This window comes from Nyctereutes procyonoides, unplaced genomic scaffold (assembly GCF_905146905.1).
Source record: "Nyctereutes procyonoides isolate TBG_1078 unplaced genomic scaffold, NYPRO_anot_genome, whole genome shotgun sequence".
Classification (NCBI taxonomy): Eukaryota; Metazoa; Chordata; class Mammalia; order Carnivora; family Canidae; genus Nyctereutes; species Nyctereutes procyonoides.
Genome location: NW_026575047.1, coordinates 37,403,003 through 37,422,549, shown reverse-complemented (window position 1 = coordinate 37,422,549; position 19,547 = coordinate 37,403,003). Strand labels below are relative to the sequence as shown.

General features: G+C 48.5%; 1 protein-coding gene across 2 annotated transcripts in view; it reads right to left on the bottom strand.

Moving 5' to 3' along the window:
* Window positions 1-6,438: 6,438 nt before the first annotated feature.
* The window catches only part of HOMER2 (homer scaffold protein 2), a 95,160-nt gene continuing 82,051 nt past the window's right edge, over window positions 6,439-19,547 (bottom strand). For both annotated transcript variants that reach the window (XM_055326378.1, XM_055326379.1), the window contains exons 6-9: window positions 17,096-17,252; window positions 14,996-15,106; window positions 14,321-14,401; window positions 6,439-13,121 (exon numbers count right to left, since the gene is read on the bottom strand). In XM_055326378.1, coding sequence (XP_055182353.1) covers window positions 12,933-13,121; window positions 14,321-14,401; window positions 14,996-15,106; window positions 17,096-17,252 — 538 coding nt within the window. In that variant the 3' untranslated portion in view covers window positions 6,439-12,932. The remainder of the gene's footprint in view (window positions 13,122-14,320; window positions 14,402-14,995; window positions 15,107-17,095; window positions 17,253-19,547) is intronic.

Below are 19,547 nucleotides of genomic sequence, written 5' to 3'. Positions count from 1 at the left end.
TCCAGTCTCCCAGTCTCTAAGTGCCCCTCACTCTCCGCCTGCTCTCCCAGGTCCCAGCCTCGCAGCTGCCCACAGGTACTGAGTCCTCGGGGACCTAGCTGTTGTTCCCCGGGCAGCCTCATCCCTCCCACAGCTTGTAGTCCGGCACCATGGTGCCCCACCTGAAGCCTAAGTGCCTGGCTGCCCCCGGCTCCAGGTCCTGGCATAGCCCCAGCCATCCTTCAGCGTCAGCCCCACATGCCTTCCTCCCTGAAATCCTCCTGTGCCTCTCCCTCCTCTATGGCCACTGCACCTGGTCCCAGACACCACTCGTGCTGCCTCCCCACCCACAGCCCAGCTACAAATGCAGCCCACCCAGGCCACATTTTCTCCCTCGGAGCCCTCTGGCCCAAGCCGGTCCTAGGATAGCCAGTCCATATTGGCAGCATCCCTGGGGGGTCCTGCAGTGAAAGAGGAGGAGCTGGGCTAGTTGGATTTACCTGTTCATGCATCCACTCGTTCCCACTCCAGAATTTGAGTAGGGGAATGCAGCATGTAGTAGCAGGTACTTTTCTATTCATGACCACCCACCACGTGAAACCATGAAGGTGAATAAATTTATGCAGCAGAACTTCTCAATATTTAGCTATGTAAACTCTGTGAGGAGCGCACTGGTTTCCTCCTGCTGCCATAATGAACCACCACAAAACTGGAGACTACACAAATGCATCATCTTACCATTCTGTAGATCCAAGTCCAACATGGACTTCCAACATGGGACCCACTGGGCTGATATCAAGGTGTCAGCAGGGCTGTGTTCCTTTCCGAAGGCTCCAGAGGAGAGGCTGTTTCCTTGTCTGTTCCCGTTTCTAGAGGCCACCTGCGTTCACTGGCTGTGGCCTTCATTCATCTTCGAAGCCAGCAGGGTCTCATCTCTCAGACTCTCCTCCGCCATCATGGCTCCTTCTGACCCCAGCCAGGAAAGTGCTGTTTTTAAGAACTCAGCAATTAGCCTGGGCCCACCCAGATAATCCAGGATAACCTCCCCACCTGGAGTTCTATAACTTGTGTCATATTTGCAAGGTCCCTGCTGCCACGTAAGGTCACATATTCTCAGGTCCTAGGGACTGGGATGTGAACATCTTTGGGGAGTCCAGCACAAGGAGCTCGCTAGAATGCATACTGCCAGGACAAGCTGCAAAGGTACTAATCCAGGAGGTTTTTCCGGGATGGCCTGGAAACCCCAGGTGGCCCCAAAGCATCTGGTCTGTGGACCACCCTTGGAAGATGCCAGCACACACAGGGAGACCGCAAACTGGGGGCTGTGGTGAGGGAAGCGTGGAGCAGGTACGCTGAGAGTCACAGTGGGCTCCTTCCAAGGGCAGGGCCTCGAAGCCTGACGTTTCACGGGCTGAGGATCTTCAGAGTGTCCTGGGGTCCCCCAGTTCTGGAGAAGCCGGCTGTGCTCTGACCCCTGTTCTTAGCCCCACAGATCTCCCATCAGCTGGGTTCCATTAGTACCAAAACATACTCTTACCTCAGCCCTGGAGGTACCCACATGCAGAAACTCTTGGGAATCTCACCTTTGCACGCCCAGGCTGGCTGTGGGAAGAAGAGCGGGGCTGGCCCAGCGAAAGGGTTCCAAGTGGCAGAGGAGAAGCAGGAGGAGCACGGCAAGCCTGGGCAGGTGGGGAGGTGCCCTGGGAGGCCTTGAGGAGGTGGGGAGGTGGGGCTGGACCCGATGCCTCCAGCCTTAGGAAGAGGCCCTGGGCAGCTTCACATAAGAGGAACCAGAGGGTGGAGGAGCTCCGGGATGATGAAGGCCAGGAGGAGGCAGGGGTGTTCTGTCTGCAGACAGTGGCAGGGGTGAAGAGATCGGACGGCCCGAGGGGAGGTCGCCAAGATCACGAGTCACTGCATAGGCAGCAAAGATGGGAACTCAATTGTGTGGCCAGGGGAGACAACGTCAAGGGAAAGTGGCCCCAGGTTGGAGCCTCAGAGACCTCAACACTCCAAAGCAGGAGGACAAGTGGAAGGAGGAGGGATAGTCAGAGCTAAGACAGGATTGGGAAGAAAAACTTCAGAATTGTGGGAGGATTATTTCAAGACCCAGGTCAACCTGGCCAAATGTCCTAGAGGTAAAACGCAGGACCTGAGGTAATGTAAGGAGGCCCCCGGGGAGGTGGTTCTCGCAGTGGTCAGGGTCACAGGCTAACCCACAAGGCAGCTGTGAGGGCCTGCGGCCATCAGCAAACAAGTAGGTACTGGTGGCCACAGAATCACTTCCACTCAGCAGGGAGCTCACATGCAAACGCATCTGGCCTATCCAGCAGTCCCTGCAAGTTAAATCACCCTCCACCAGAAACCTTGGCTGTCAAACGGGATGTTCTGCAGAGAGGGCCTAGGACAGCCTCAGGGAGAGTTCTGTAGCATGGGAACATCTGGGTAGTTCTTGTACTCCCAAGCTGCAAGCACGACACAGAGGTAGCAGAGTGAGAGACAGCAGGGCAGGGGCAGACACAGAGGATCCCTCGGTAGGCACTACCCCCTCCTCCAAAAACCTTGAAAGATACATGAGCACCCCCCCCAACCCCCAGAACCTCTGAAGACTCACACTGGAGTAAAGAGGGGAGTCCCAGAACTGACCAAGACCAAATTGCCTGGGCCCAGAAAAATGCGGACTCAAAACAGAAATGAACTTGAATGAAGGGAAAAGAGAGATGGTCTTACTTTCTCCACTCCTGAGCGGTGGGCTGAGATTCACACGTCCTACATGTGTTTGGGAGAAGTTGCTGTCTGCCTGATGCAGACTTTGTCATGTGAATATCTGTTCAAACAGCTCTGGAAAAATCTTTTCCAGTAGAATAAGTCTCTGGGATTAACTTTCCCCCCAACAGCCAGGAACGCAAGCATACACCCTGCTGCCTTCTGCTCAGAAGGCTAGGCCTGCAGAAGAAAGAAACTGGTTGGGTTGAGAATAGGTCTGGTATTGACAAAATATCACCACCTAAAGGGCAGGTGTCCCTTAAGCATACCTAACCACAGGTTGGGTTGCCCCAAAGCAGAAACTGGAAATGTTGGTATACTCGAAAACTCTTATGCTGTTCCACCAAAAGTGTATGGGCCTCAACCCACACTGCCAGCCTTGCTTTAGCTCAGGAAGGGACCCCAACTTACCCTTGGGGTGATCAAGAGCTTCTAAAATACCTTCTTAAGACACAAAGGATTTTTGAAATCTTGAAAGATTTTTGTGGACTTAAAAACAGACACAAACATTTTACCGAATTGTGTATTTCTACATAAACAACTCTGTTACAACAAAATCAGGTAAAATTCACAAAGATATACAAGTCTTCAAACAGACATTTTCTTCCCCTTAAATATAAAAAGATAATTTGCCAAATAACATCATACTCAAACCATAAAGAAAAAATCATTAGATACACAAGAGAAATAGACAGAAATTCAACAGTAGTGGGAGACATACACCTTCCTTAGTCTTTAATGGATCAAGTAAAAATTAACAGTCTATAATATAATTAATAAGGTCAAATTAATACAGATAGACGGAATTTTGTTCCCTTCAGAGATACACCTTCTTTTCCAGTTTCCTGGGAATATTTATTAAAATTGACAAGTGTTGTTCAGTCCCAAGAAGAGAGCAATAAACTCCAAAATGCAGAAATTGTACAGGCCATACCCTCTTGGACAGCAAAGCAGTTAAACTCAAAATGATTAACAAATATTAAAAACAACAATAGCAAATAAACTATCTGGAAAGTTAAGAACACAATTTCACATAACTCTCCAGTGAAAAATTAAGTTAGATCTGAAATTACAAATTATTTATAACTTAAAACACTCTACTTAAAAATGCAAGGGAAATGGATAAAGAAGTATTCAGAAGAGAAGTCACGGCCTTACAACTGCTAGTAACTGCGTCCATCATTAAACAAGACAAAGCTTGGGAAGCCTGGGTGGCTCAGTGGTTGGGCATCTGCCTTCACCTCTGGTCGTGATCCCGGGGGTCCTGGGATTGAGCCCTGCATCAAGCTCCCCACAGGGAGCCTGTTTCTCCCTCTGCCTATGTCTCTGCCTCTCTCTGTCTCTCATGAATAAATAAAATCTTAAAAACAACAACAACAACAAGACAAAGCTAAAATGGCAGTCAACTTGAGAAGGTAAAAAAATTAAGGAAATAACAATAACAAATAAAATAATAAAATGGTGAAAGGGTAAATTTGGGTTTAGGTTCTTTGAAAAGACTGATAAAATAGACTAATTCTGGAAAAACTAATTAGGATAAAAGGAAAACACAGACATACAATATTATAAATGAGAAAGGAGAATACTCCATGCTGATAAATCTGAAAATCTTAACGGAATCATTATTTAGCAAACTTAAATGGGCCAAAACTCACAGAATAGAGTTAAAATTAAAAAAAAAAAAAGAGAGTTAATTAAAAAAAAAAGTGTCAGGGAATTATTTCTTAAAAAGGCACTCGACGTGGACAGTTTTACACAGGTTATAACAATTTGAAGGAACAAAAAATTCTAAATATTATTTAAACTGTTTCTAGGGCATAGAAAAGAGAGCAAGAGCTCCCCAAGTTCTTGTTTTTTTTTTTTTTTTAAAGAAGTTAACATAAACCCAACACCAGTATCTGACAAAGCAGAGAAAAAAATTACACAACTATCCACCCTAACATATGAAAAATTCCAAGATAGGAGCAAACCAAATTCAGAATTTTTTTTATTTTAAAGCTCTTTTTATTATACAAGTAATATGTGAGACTTCTAGAAAAATCAGAAAATACGGTAAGAACACAAAATAAAAATCTACCTTAACTAACCCACCATAAATAACCACTATTAACATTGAGTAGAGATCCATATGAAAAGAATAATATACCATTACTAAGCCAGTAGTTTTTAGAAATGCAGAAAGGGTTTAGACATTAGCACGTCTATGAAAATGATTCATTTTAGGTTATGATAAAAACCATCCAATCATCTTGACAGATGTGAAAAAAAAAGGAATTTAATAAATTTCAATATCCACTACTGATAAAGCTTTCAGCAAACTAGAAAGACATAATTTTAATATAGAAATTCAAATATTAAGAATATCTTACACTAAGTCAAATCTGTACTTTTAGCAAAATACTAGTATTCTTGCTAAGTAAAAAAAAAAATCTTTTTTTTTATATATACGTAAAGATTGTACAACGCCGGCACAATGATATATGTGTTACTTAACGTTCTTCCAAAAGTGCTGGTCAATGTGATAAGGAAGAAAATGTGGAGGTAAAACTATCATCACCACCCAGAACTATTAGCTACCTGAGACAGGCAAAAGAATGAACAACAGCAAAACCACCAGAACAACAGAATACTCAGTAATTGCCTAGGTACAAAATAAACCACCAGTTGCTCCATTAAATAAACCAGTATACACCACTATGTAGAGTTAAGGATGAGGTAGATTGATATGTCCTGACACAGAAAGATGCCCAACCTCTATTGCCAAGTAAAAAACACAAGTAGTGGAAGAGTTGTAGCAGGTGGTCAAAATGATAAAAGAGAAAAACATTTTTAGAAAAAAAAAATTTGAAGAATTTGTACCAATTGTTGACTATCTCAGGGCAGAAGGTATTTTCATTATGGGGCACTTTTGGTTTGTTTTCCACTAATGTGTACATTTATATAACTCCTATAATACTTTAAATAAAAATCAGTGAGTATAATTTTCATTTTAAAAAAGTAATACTTAAAAAAAGTAATATTTTATATGGACAATAAGCAGTTGGAAACTATAATGAATGAGGGGGCTCATTTACACTGATGAGCACAACTACAAAAACTACCGATACTAGAAAAAATATATGGAGGAACATAATACTTTATTAATGTACTGCAATCAAAGTTAATATCATAAAGATGTTACTTCTCTCTGAAAAGTTAAAGCCATCAATTTTTACATGATCCAATTTCTGATTCCTCTAAACATTACAAAATGATCCTAAATTTCTTTTAGAAATAGTAATATAAAAAGTACTAACATTTTTTTGAAAAAGTTTAACTAATGGAGACATTTTGTCTAAATGTGTGATGGCCAACAGAGTGGGACCAGTGTCAGAACATACACAAGAGAATGCTCAGAAGCACACTTAATGATACAGAAGGACTGGGTGCAGGGCACCTGGGTGGCTCAGTCGGTAAAGTGTCTTCACCTCGGGTCATGATCACAGGATCACAGGACTGAGTCCTGCTTTGGGCTCCCTGCTCAGTGGGGAGTCTGCTTCTCCCTCTGCCCCTCCCCCTTGCTTGTGCACTCTCTCTCTCTCAAAAAAATAAAATTAAAAAAAAAAAGAGATTCGGTATATAATAAAAATGGAATTTCCTATCAGTAGAGAAAGATTTCCCAATTCCGAAAAAAAATTTCAGATGGATCATAGATAACATTTTTTTTCATTTTTATTATTTATTCATTGGTCTCTTTATTTTTTAAATTCCAGTATAGTTGATACAGTGTTCTATTAGTTTCAGGTGTACAACACAGGAATCAAACAATTCTAAATATCCCCCAGTGCTCATCACCATATGTGTGCTCTTCATCCCCTTTGCCTATTTCACCCCCCACACCACCACAGACTTAACTGTTTAAAAACAATGAAAGTATAAGAATAAATCCTGGTGACTATACAATCTTGCAATTGGAATCCGAAAGATCTTCATAAGCCTGAGTGCAAAGGTAGCAGGCATGAAGGAAAAGATAGGTTTGAATAAAAAGAAAAAACTGTTTAAATGTCTAAACATTTAAAAAAGCCATACACACTTTTTTTTTTTTACGGTATTTATAGGGAAAGGAGGTTCTTAGAAATCATCAAGACAGCTACACATCTTATGAGAAAAGTGACCAGAGGAGATGAATAGGTAAAGTACAAAAGAATATAGTCCAATAAGTATTTTTGCTAGTGAAGGTCACACTTTAATCAAAAAAATGCATATCAAAACTAGCCCCCAAACCCCCGGGTAACACCAGTAATTACAGGGTAAGGAGGACATTCTTATACATTGCTGGTGGGAGTAGAATTTGGTATCGGTCTTTCTGGAAGGCAATTTGAGGCAATATATATTAAAAGTCCTAAAAATATGTGTACCCTCATTAGAATAGAACATGTCACGCTGCAGTGACAAATTAACCCTGAAACCCCAATGGCGTGCCACCGGAGGTTTCTTGCTTATCCACACTCCATGTCTGTGTGGGCAGGCAGGCGGGTGTTGTGAAGGGAGAAAGAGGTTCTTCTGCAGTCACTCAAGGACCCAGGCTGACAAAGTCTCCATGGCTAGGACACCCCGCATGGAGGCAAGGGCGCAGAACCTGGAAAACTGGTCACGAGCATCTCACGATCTCGGCCTGGGAGTTTCTCAGGTCACTTCTGCCCACGTTTCATCGGCCAGAATGTCAAGGAGGCTCCTGTGTGCCCAGGAGGAGACACAGAGCAGCAGGTGTACTGCCTACCAAACTTCTGAGCCAGCAAGTCCAATTTTAGAAATTATCCTACGTAGATAATTATAAACTTTCTGAAAAGTTTATAAAGACATTAGAATGAAGGATTTCATCATATCCTTGACTGTGACAGTAAAAAAATCAGGAACCGCCCACGTACCCAAGGGACAAATCTATGCAGATACTAAAAATGATGAAATTACATCTTCAGTGATACAGAAACATAGTCACAAATATACTATCACAAGGGAAAAAAGTTATAAAACTGTGTATAACAGAATTGTTATAATTATTTCATAATTTCATGAAAAAGTAATAAAATAAATACAGATGCATAGAAAAAAGTCTGAAAAGATATATATCAGTATGTTAACAGTGGTTATAATCAGATGGTCTAATAGCAGGTAATTTTTTCCTCTTCACTCATCTGTAGTTTCTTTTTTAAAAAATGTATATATTATTTACGTACCAAAAATGCATTTAAAAAGGAAAAAAAAAAACACACCCTAGTACCCTGGGAGAGTCCCACTTGACCACCTCATACTAATCATTAAATTCTTACATTTGATATAAGAAATGCCTAATGGGCTGTTCTATCACAAGACATTGATACACCAATTTATTTAAAATCAGGACTTTATATTAAAAGTGGTACAGCAGGGTAAAAACAGTAACACATTCCCCATAACAGCTGCGGATCATCAGATCTGTCAATCATCTGCCAAAACGTCCCACAGTCTGGCCTCCACTGTGGTTTCTCTGGGCTCCTGCCAGGGGCGCCAGGGGTCTGTGTGGCCTGGGGGACCACTTTTCACAAGGCTCTGCATCATCAAAGAGAGTAGGGCACTGTACAATTCCACTTGAAACAGAAGACTCGCAAACTCATCTTCTCCTCAGCGGATTCCAGAACACATAACATCACCACCAGGATTATTAAGGACTGTTCTTAGGTATATAGATTTTTTAATTTAAAACCGTTCCTTATAGTTTCTCCCACTTTTTCAAACACACACGCAAGCACTCGCACTCCTGAGTTCACCAGAACATTCCACCCAGCTGCCAAATCATTACCAAAGTCGCCCTCTTGCCTGGCTAGTGTTTAAAGAGGAACCAGAAAAGCCCACATCCTTGAGACAGGTGTATGGAAAAGACATGTGAAGAACATACATTTCTGTACAGGATTCCCTCTCCGTGATGCCACCCCCACCAACCCCAGAATATGTAATATTTCTTTTGGAGAAACCACATACTCCGAATTAGGCTCCTTTTAAACCATGCATATCATTTAAAAATGTATACGGACACTGATTTGCAAGCTTCTAGTTTAAATTGTCAGCGCTTCAAAATCCAGTGACTATCTCAAAGAAATAAAAGAGTCATAACTTCCAGAAGGACCAGCAATACAAACGACCCGCTCTCGGTGATTAACAAAGAGCACGGCCAGCTCCTTCTTATAGGGCAGCCTTTTCGAACACCTGTGCTAAGTCACCTCATGGCTGCTTTCCTTCCAAGGGTGCGCCTGGCCGCATGTAGGGTGCCCCAGGATGGTCCCCGGCATGCCCTGTGGCTGGCTCTCATCCAACAGTGCCCCTCACTTCTACAGAAAAGCAGTCCTTTAAAATGGGCAGATGGCAGTACCTCCAGGGAGCGCCTGAACTATACTCTGTTCTACCTCTGACTCAAGCTTCACATCCAGTGCAGTACAAACCAGCCAGGCAGCACCATCCTCAGGGTGATGCTCGTGGGCTGCCCAAGTCTGGAAAGTCCACAGGGAGCCTGCAAGCTAGAGACCAAACGCCCACCCGGACAGTCCTCTGGGGGTCAAGTCAGGTCCTGCTCCACCCACTCTAAGCACTGGGCTGGCCTGCTCCCCTCCCCAGGGCTGGCTCCTGTCTGGGAAGGGGATGCGGAGCGGCTGGACAACCTCCCAGCCACAACTCTGCTCACCGCCCTGCCATCTTGGGCCTTCCCGCTTGTTTTGGACTAACTGCTCTACTTCTGCTAAAGCCACCAGTAAAGAACTTGAAGTGTTTGTGTTTCACAAAGCTGATTTCTCAGAACACGGTTATAACCAACACTCTCGGAAAGATCCTTGCAAAGCCAGAGCCACTCAAAAATGGAACCTCTTGTCTGTAATGAATGTAAATGTAATTCTAGGTCGCTTGCTTACAAATCATCACTTGCTGTGGACATATATTAAAAGAATATAGCTGCAATGTGCTCTCATCAGGACATCAGAGAATTCTTTTCCTGGCATCTAAAGGTCACAAAGGGAGAACGGTGGCATGGCCCACAGAAAGACACCAGACCAACAGCCAGGAGAGCCAGATGCACAGCCAACAAGGCTGCTCGCTAGATAGGTGACAGTGTGTCACCGTCTGTCTCTGCTTCCCATCTGCAAAATGGGGAATAACTCTGCCCAGCCCTCTCACCCACCTGAAGTTTATTGTGAGAGCACACAGGACAGCGTGGGACTGCATGCCACCCAAGCTCCAGGTCTTGCGTGGACACTGGCTTGCTCTCCCTCCAAGGCATGACCACACTGTCCCAACCTGTCACTTGGGGTCTACATTCCCTGGGTGCTAGGAAGATTTCTCCCCTCACCTCTCGATTTTGTGATGCACCCAGCTGGGTCTTTACTTAGAAAATCTTTAAATCTTTATTTATTTTAGAGGGAGAAAGAGAGAGTGGTGAGTAGGGGGGAGGCACAGAGGGACAGAGACAATCCTGAAGCAGGCTGAGCAGGGAGCCCATCACGGGGCTCGATCCCAGGACTGAGACCTTAACCTGAGCCGAAATCAAGAGGTAGCCACCTCACTAATAGAACTACCCAGGCGCCCCAGGAGTAGTTATTTTTAGGGCCTGTTATGAAGGGGTTCCATGCTTCTTTCATGTCACCCCCCTTTGGCCCCAGATTTCACAGATGTAGGACAAAAGCTAATCCAGGTCCGGGGGGCCAGCCCTGTGCATGTCAAAATCAGGAGACATGACCTGGAAAGGAAATGCAGTCCTGGCTCTAGATCCTCCGGAACCATGGCTGGCAGGCTCACAAGTGAGAGGCACACCTGCTGCCCATGCTCGGCTCCAGTGGTGGAGCTACATGTCCCAGTAGGTGAGGGCATGTCAACCTGGCTCAGGAGAAACACGGGGTGAATTTAGTGGGTCATTTTCATTCTGTGGAACCCACCTTCACGGTGCCAGGGGCTGTCAGATGGGTAGTCTCTCCATGGACCCTCCAGGTTGCCCCCAGGGCTATCTTTTTTAAATAAAGTCAATGAAAAAGCCTTAAGATCTTAGAGAAAAGCAGAAGTAAAAGGCCAGTGGTTTTGTACAGCTGTGGTGCTTTCCCTGCTGAACCCAAGCTCCCTTAGAGGAGCCCACCCCGCTCTTAGCTCCTGGGCTGCAACCCAGGAGGCCACATCATGCATCCTCACCTACTACCAGCAAGGTGCTTCCAAATTCCCCAGGGACAGGTGAGTAGCTATCATGAGTCTCAACCACAGAGGGACACAGCAGCCCACCATGGTCATGGCGCTACTTCTGCCAATGTTTCTCACCATCACTGCTATGGAGTGCATGAAGGGCTTTGGCAACTCTATTATCCTATGAATACGCCACCTGAGTGTGCTCTGGTCAGTCAAGATGGTTCCTTCCAGATCAATAAGTCACCCAACAGACAGGTGGCAGACACCATAAGACTCAAGCTCAAGTTTTGGGATCTCAGTGAGTGCTGCTCCCAGACAGCCCTAGGCCTGGTCTGCTGATGGGTGGTCTGATTTGGCCTGAGAAGAACCCCCTATAGCCATTGCTGGGCCATGGGGCCGGACCACGGCCAGCCTGGCTCTCTGGACCAGTAGGGAGCTGCTACCAACTGTCCTGAGGCCCATCTGGAGCTCTAGGGAAAAGGCAGGCCAGCAGCACCCTATCTCAAGTCACCGAGAGGTGACCATGCTCTCCACTTTGTCAGCCACGGGCCCAGTATGCTCAGGCAAAGCCGACCCACTCAGCCTGCGCGTCCCCCCCACCCCTGAGCTGCCTTGCTGCTCTGGATGACTGGCCTTCTCTCATTTCAATGAGACCTCTCTGCTCAGAGATGTGGTCTCAACGGCAGGATTCATCCTGGGGCCTGGGAGGCATCTGTGTGTCCCACCTGCCTCGTCAGGCTGTTTTATTGTTCGTCCAAATTCACCAGGGGGGAATTCTAGAAACTCTTTCTAGAAAGGGATGTTCTCTTGGTGGTTTCTCAAAGCAGGTAAGAGAGGGTAAGAAGGAGGCACCAAAGCCTCCACCACCCCAAAAGGCATTTAGAAATGCCTATGGCCGGCGATTCAAGCCATTTTGCCCCATGCAGGGCACCCACTGAGAAACTCAGTAAGAGAAGGGAGCGTTATGGCTCCGGCCCTTACCTTTAGCAGGAACGGAGAAAGACAGAGGCAGAGCTCCTATGTCACTAAGGCCATGGCTCAGCCAGTTTGAGCAAACTCTCCCTCACGGGCTTGTGTGATTCCTTAGTCATCCAGTCCCAACACAGGGTCCTATCCTAGATCCCCAGCCTGGAGAAGAGTGGTCCCGGTTTGAAGGCACCCAGGGGCACAGCACCATGGATGGGCTAGTGAGGGACCTCAGACAAGCTCCTGCTGCTTCCACTGCCACCTGCCCTGCCCTGGGGCCACCCGAGCCCATCTGGTACCTTGACCACGCACAATGAATGCCTGTCTGATAATCACCTAACACGGCAAGATGATGGATTATTCAACAGGGTCCGATGGAGGCTGCTGGGGGTGGGGAGTTGATTAACACACTAAGTGCTGTTTATATGTTGAATTGAACAAATATTTATTAAGCACCTACTTTGTACCAGGCACTGTGCTAAGCACCCTCACTGCACGCTGTTCCCACAGCACAATCATCCGCTTAGAAATTAAAACCCAGGAAAGGAACATTGTCGCAACCCTACAAACTGGAGGCGGGAGGAAGGGGGGCAGAGTGGATGCAGGTGATCCCTGTGCGCCCACCAGAGACTTGTCTTCTTTCTCTGGATGAGCCTCTGCTACGTGGCACTTGCAAACATCTTGGTTCTTACGGGAGGGAAGCTGCTACTCCCGTGTCCCACGTGCTGGTGCCCACTGAACGTTCAAACACTCTGAACGCTCGTTCAAAAAAAAGGAGGTGTAAAGGGTGTTTGTATTTGGATTAGAAAATGCTCTGTTCAGTTGGTATGGTTGCAACAGCCCTTGAGAGAGATACAAACGTCCCTGCCCTGACCGCGTAAAAGTCGAAGGGAGACCGAGCGCAAGGTTCCTGAGTCAGCATCGTCCCGGGCTCGGCAGCCTGGCCAGGCCGGGGAGGTGAGAGGGGACAGCGCCCCCGGGGTGCACACACGACGACCCGCACCTGCGCGGACGGACAGACGGACGCTCCCGCCCTCTGCCCCGCGGCCCTAGCTGTCGGCCCCCAGCTTGGAGAGGCCGCGGCGGAAGTCGTGCAGGTCATCGATCTTCCCGTCCAGCACCTCCAGGAAGCTCTTCAGCTCCACCTTCAGGTGGCGCTGGCGGTACTTACTCTCCTCAATGTCCGTTTTTAGGGAACGCACTTTGTCCTCCAGATTCTGATTGTCTCTCTCTGCCGCCTGGAGGGAGACAAATGGAGAAATGGAGAAGGGTCTGGGGCTGGGGTGGGGGGCATCCATGGAGATCAGCCATGCCCCAGCTGGCCTCTCTCCCAGACCTGCACCTCCCAGTGCCCAAGCCTGCCACCCCAGGTGGCAGCAGAGTTCAGAGCCTTCTGGGGTGTCCCCCCTCCTGCCCATTCCCCAGCAGAGGTGCTAACAGGCAGGGCGCGTGACCAGGGTCTGGCCTGATGAAGGACCGCCTGCACAGAACGCAGAGCTCAGGTTCTGCCCAGGGGAGCCTGATGCAAATGGGCCCTCTCGCAAAGCCCCGGGCAGAGAAAGTCTACAGACCCAGCACAAGGGGTTTTTCCGGCCTCAGGCCCAGAACAGTCAGCTGAGGCCACATGTTAGTTCCATTCCAGGAGACAGAAACAGGACAAATGGGTCAGTGACTTGTCTCCCTGGTTCCACATAGAGGCCAAGGCCTCCCTGGCCCCAGGCCAGCAGCTGGCCTCAGTGAGGAGGGACAGGCTGCACCAGCCTCAGGGACAGCAGTCTAGGCCCTGGGATCACATGGTGTGACCAGGGAGACCCTCAAGCTCCTCCTCAGGCCTCCTAAGGTGGCTGTGAGTCCGTAAATGAGGTGCAAACCCGTGCTCTTCAGTGAGAGCCTCACTTTCTGGACATGATGATCAGACTGTTCTGAACAGCCATCCAGGAACTAGTGACTAGTACTGGGGTTGCACACCTGAAAAAAACGCTCCTGAAGAAGGAGGAAGTGAAAGAGGATGTGGAAACTCTTCTCTGAGAATCTGAGGCCAGGAAGGGGCGCTGCCCAAGGGCATGTTCAAGGTCAGTGGCTGTGGAGTGGCAAGATGGACTAGCTCCGGGGTCTTATGCTCTCTACCCTCCCCTCTCCCCGGCTCCTCACCGCCCCAAGGCTCTGTGGAGACTTCTGTGGGCGGGACATAGTCCCTGCACTATCACTATGCACAGGACACCTTCGTAGAAGTGGAAAAACCATTAGACAAACACAGCTGAGTGTGCACCCAAGAGGCAGAGACGGCATCTGGTGTGCGGTTACTGCTGGTTTTTCATGACTAGAAAGTCGCTCTTCTTTACCAGCAGAGGTGTGAATGGGGGAAGCCCCAGAGAAACGAGTAACACCATCGATGCCTCCAGCTCGGAGCCAAGGCGGGTGTGCCCCCCACCCTTACCTCTAACTTCTCTGAGACGTATTCACACTCTGACATGAGCTGAGGTATGATTTCACTTTGTTTGCGGAGGTCTTTCAACTCCTACAGGGGACAGAAATTCAAAAAAGAATGTGAAAAGGAGTCGATAAAAGGCGATAAAATGCCTTCTTGAAACAATCTGTGTGCACACCAGTTCTTGGTGTCTGTACCCTCCTCAATAATAATCAAAGTGGTGGAGTTAATAATCAGCACACAGGTAATTCTAGGGGCTGTGTTACGGGCATTGCCATATGAAGTTTATACATCACCACGCCACCACAAAGAGACAGGGATTCTTATGATCCCCAACTTCTAGGTAGAGAAACTGAGGCAGGGACATTTGGTGCTTTGCCCACGGTCTCCAGCGTCTGTGCACTTAGCTGTCCTGCCACCCATCCCTGCCAGAAAACAAATGTCTGCCTGGCTGGGGCTCTGGCTACGTGAACAGGACAACACAACTCCACTTCTGACGATAGAGCACCTATAGAAGTTTCCGAGCATTCCATATACATCCAGCTCCCCCTCAGCTTCGAGCTCAGTACAGCTCTCGGCTGGCCCGGTGCTGATGTCCAGGCAGCTGCCCCCAGGGCCGGTCACCTGCCCCTCAGACACCTGCCATGTCCCGGGCGCACGAGGCCTGCAGGCACCTCTACTCACCGTCTCCTTCTCCCGCAGTTCAGACTCCAGGTCCTCGATTCTCCTCTTCAGCTGGGTGTTCCTCTCTTTCTCTTTGTTGATCTCGCTGCACTGCTCTTCCAGCTCGTCAATCTTTAACAGACACCACACGCTGAAGCAGGGATGCTGGTTTACTTTGGTCATTAAACAAAAGATCAGCCCACCTGTTGACGCTGTCTTTTAAGATAAACCATGAACAAACCCACTCACACGTTATTCCTTGGGGCTGTGAACAAACTCCATGTGGCCCCCCCGTGGGGCTGCCCGCCCTGCTGGCACGAGAGACCCTGCTTCACACCAGCAGAGCCCCAGCAGTCACAAAATCTGGCTGCAGGACATGCTGGGCTTCGGATTTTCTCTCACCACCTCGGGACAGGAACTTCAGGTTTGCTTTAAAGGATTCATCACGAGTAGGGGCCAGCTGTCCCATGAATCTATCTGCTTCTCCCCATAATGATTTTTTTTTTTTTACATCATTTGGTCATGTCCTGAATTATTCTATTTCATCTCAAAGGTTTAAGACAGCAGGGAAGGGAACCAATCAACTCTGTGGGACAGTGGCCACCAAATGAGACGCAATGACATTTCAAACGCTTTAAATCAGGGTGACCTTTCTTGACTGATGCACGCAGGAAGGGCCTGGCCTGTGAGCCTTCTCCCGGAGAGAAGAGAGTGGCAGACTGTACTGGCAAGTCCCCAGAGTGCCTTCTCCCCTTCCCAAGCCTGAGCCCTCAGAAGGGCCTTGCTGTGTGACAGTGTTTCCCAGCGGCCAGCACATGCGTGCAGAGTGGAATGGGACCCACAGGAACACAAAAGCAGCACACTGATGGGGTCCCACAGGCAAGCAGCAGTTCTCGAGCTGAAGGGTGCTGGCTGGTCACGATAAGGACACTTTCAGGGGTGGCTGTGCACCAGCCCTCAGGACTTGGACCCCCCAGCCATGGGAACTCCTGGGGAGTCCACCAGCTTCTACCTTGTGCCCTAGAAATCAAGCTCCCAATGCTTCCTGGACAGGGAAGCAGATGCTCCCCTCAGGTGGCGAACTCTATGGGGTGTGCTTCCTCTCCCCCAATCCCCCCACCCCATCACATTCACGCAAAGTGAGAAACCCAGCTCTCTGCTTGGAAAAAGGATAGGGCAATCGATCCCTCTGGCAGACAGATCGGCCAGCCCTCGGGAGGGAATGCACAGTCAGCACCTGGCCTGGTGCCCTCGCTGTCAGCACTTAAGGCACTGAAATGAAAAAAGGACTTGAGGCACTTTTATGTGCCATCTGTACCAAAGCAAGGTGGGGAAATGGGAGAGTGGTCTCCCATGGCTCCATTCAGGCCGAGTGGGCAGGTTACAAATGGTGGGGGGGGCAAGAGAGAGTGAATGCCCATCTCAGGGTGATGTGTCCCCCTGAAATCCTGCACTCACGCGGCGGCCGCTGTCCACGGCCTGCTGGATAAATGTGCTGCCCATCCACACCCGGCCACACAGAGACCCCCAGGGTCTCAGCTGGGGATTCTGTGGCCACCCCACAATGACCTCATCAACTCAGCCTGACCACAGACAGCGTGAGAGACTAACTACCGGGAAGGATGTTGATGAACTGCCTGGATGTGGCGGTCAGAGAGCAGAGGGCACAGGATGGCAGTCAGCACCCACACGGCTCATACTCAGAGGCCACATTCCCCGTCCAGCCTCTGAATGCAGATTCTCAGACATTGGGATATGCATGCTAGCAGGGTTTCCACGTGAACGCTCCTCACCATGTTCTCAATCCGTTTTCCTTGCTCACCCTCTGGATCCCCCTTTCTCAACAGAGGATCTGGGAACCACAGAAAAGGCCAAAGGAGGCCACTGTCCAGGAAGGGCCCCCCACAGCTAGCATCAGAGGGATGAGGCTGACTCTCCCATGTGCTCACCTTCCCCTTTGCAATAGCAACTCCAAGATGTGGCTCCCTTGGCTGTGCTCCCACAGAGAAAGTGGGGAGGTGGGCGGAGGGCTGCAAGGGGAGCAGCAGCGAGGATTCCTCCCACCACAGGGAGGGAGAAGCCCAACAGGGACCCCGGACTCAGGCCCACCCTGACACCCACCTTGTTCCGGAGCCGGTCGTTTTCATCACGGCAGATGGAGAACTGCCTCTTCCACTGCTCCACGCTGGCGGCCGACTCCTGCAGCGCTGTGCTCAGCCGGGCATTGCTCTCTCGCAGGGTCTGCAGCTCAATCTCCCATTTCTTCACATTGGCAGCACTGTGGGGCGGCCCAGGTGGTCACCCGGTGGGTGGGTGCCGTCCACCCGGCTCTACCCCCACCTGCCACCCCCCCGCCCGACACCCACCTGCCACCCCCCAGCGCAACCCCTAACTGCCATCCCACCCCACCCACCTGCCTCTGGGGGGGCCACATGCCTGCCCCCCCATCCCTCACCCCCTGAGAGGCCAGCTACTAAGATCAAATGCCAAGAAGGGCTGGTGCCTCTCTAGTGCCCATGTGTCACCTTGCCAGGCTATTTTCTTAAAGAATTGCTTTAGGAAAGAACCAAACTCATGGAGAAGGAGGAGCCCTGAAGCTAAGAGCAAAGACACAGGATGTGGAGAGGACCCCCTTCCTTCCTACTGGCCCCTGCCCTAGAACCCTCTGTTGTGTCCCTTCCTGACACAAGCCCCCAGGACACATGCTCTGCAGTGGGACTCCGAAGATCTCATGAAAGCTATAGGCCCTTTTGGACATCCCGGACACCCCAAGACCCCAGGTGTGAGAGACAGCCTGGCTCCAGGTGACAGTGGGCACCCCCCAAGCCTGCGGAGGAATCCAGAGCTGGAGATCAGAGGGCAGAGGGGACAGCAACAGCATGTGAGGGTGCCCTGGCTGAACCTTCATCTCCTCAGGGGCAAGGAAGGACCACAGGTCTACTGGACACCTCCCCTGGACAAAAACAACCTCGAGTCTGTCTTCCATCCTATGTGCTCCACAAAGAAGTTTCCAGAAACAAACTGGAATCAGGGTCCCCTCAGGGGCTTGGCTTTCACGTGCCGCTGTCTCCTGGCTTTGCAGCCCACGCAAGCGGGGAGCTGCAGGTGGCCGTGGGCAGAGCTGTGCAGGACATGCAGGATATGCCCTGTGCAGTGTCCCGCTTCTAATTGATCCTGCCTGGCTGAAGTCACTTCTGTCTCGGCAGGCTGTTTTGGGGGTGAGGGTGGGGTAAGTAAATAGAACTGCATCTCGATTATCTGTGTTATCTTCCTTCTATCCCCACAGCCTCAAGGACGTAGGAACGTGACTAGAAATATAAGCTTTCAGTTTCAAACACCACAAGCAAAAGAAAAGTAAAATGTAATCTGATTAATTTCAGAGCTGATGATGGAGAATTTAAGCTGATTTAGGGAAATGACTTCACGCTCGTTCCTATAATTCACTTGTTCATTAAGTTGGGATTTAAAAACATTTATTTTTAGGGGTGAAATGTTTTTATCCAGGCAACGTTTTGTGGCTTAAACAACAGAAGAGTGAAAAGCAGGCAATATGGTGGAGAAACTGACTAGCCATGTGACCTTAGGCATAGATTCACTCTACCATCCAGGACTCAGTTTCCTCATCTGTAAAATGGAGTTAATATGATCCAGCTCTTTAATGGGGCAAGTTGGGGAGAGCAGCTTCTCAGCCACAGAATGGCTGGGGGAAAGCTGGCCAAACCCCTGCCCGGGGGGACCACGATGATTCCCAAGGACAGCAGCTCTGAGCACCGTCACGGGGCCAGGCCCGCCATCAGGAAATGGGCCACAGTCTCAGGGGAAGAAAACATAAGCGTGGCCTGTGCGGTCATTAAAAACTAAATTGTGTTGATGTCATTACAAGGATGTTAAATTTATATGTTAATTTAGGAGAGACTCTTTTTAAAATATGAAGGCATTCCTACCACCTCCCAATAGAATGTATCTTGCTGTTTGTTAAATAAGTTATTTATGGTCCTCGAGAACATTTTAAAGCTTTCTTCACAGAGATACCATGCCCTTCTTAAGTTTTCTGTATTTTATGGTTCTAGTTCATATCATAATGAAATCTCTTCTTCAAACACATATTCTATGGGATGTGTGTTGGTACATAGAAAAACTGTTGGGGGCAGCCCGGGTGGCTCAGCGGTTTAGTGCTGCCTTCAGCCCAGGGTGTGATCCTGGAGACCCGGGATCGAGTCCCATGTCGGGGTCCCTGCATGGAGCCTGCTTCTCCCTCTGCCTGTGTCTCTGCCGCACCATCCCCCGTGTCTCGTGAATAAATAAAATCTTTAAAGAAAAAAGAAAAGAAAAGCTGTTGATTTTTGTGAGAGGTTATATTCTTTTTAATAGTTAGGGTTTTATAGGTTTTTCTTGGATATTCAAGATTCAATCTTATTATCTACAAATAAATGAGACATTTGGCTCCTCAAAAAACCAAACCAAAACACAAGCATGGGGACGCATCTCTCTCACACTTATCCACGTACAAACACACCTCCTTCATGTACCCTGTAGTCTCACACACAACCCTGGTCTGGTAGGCCATACAGAA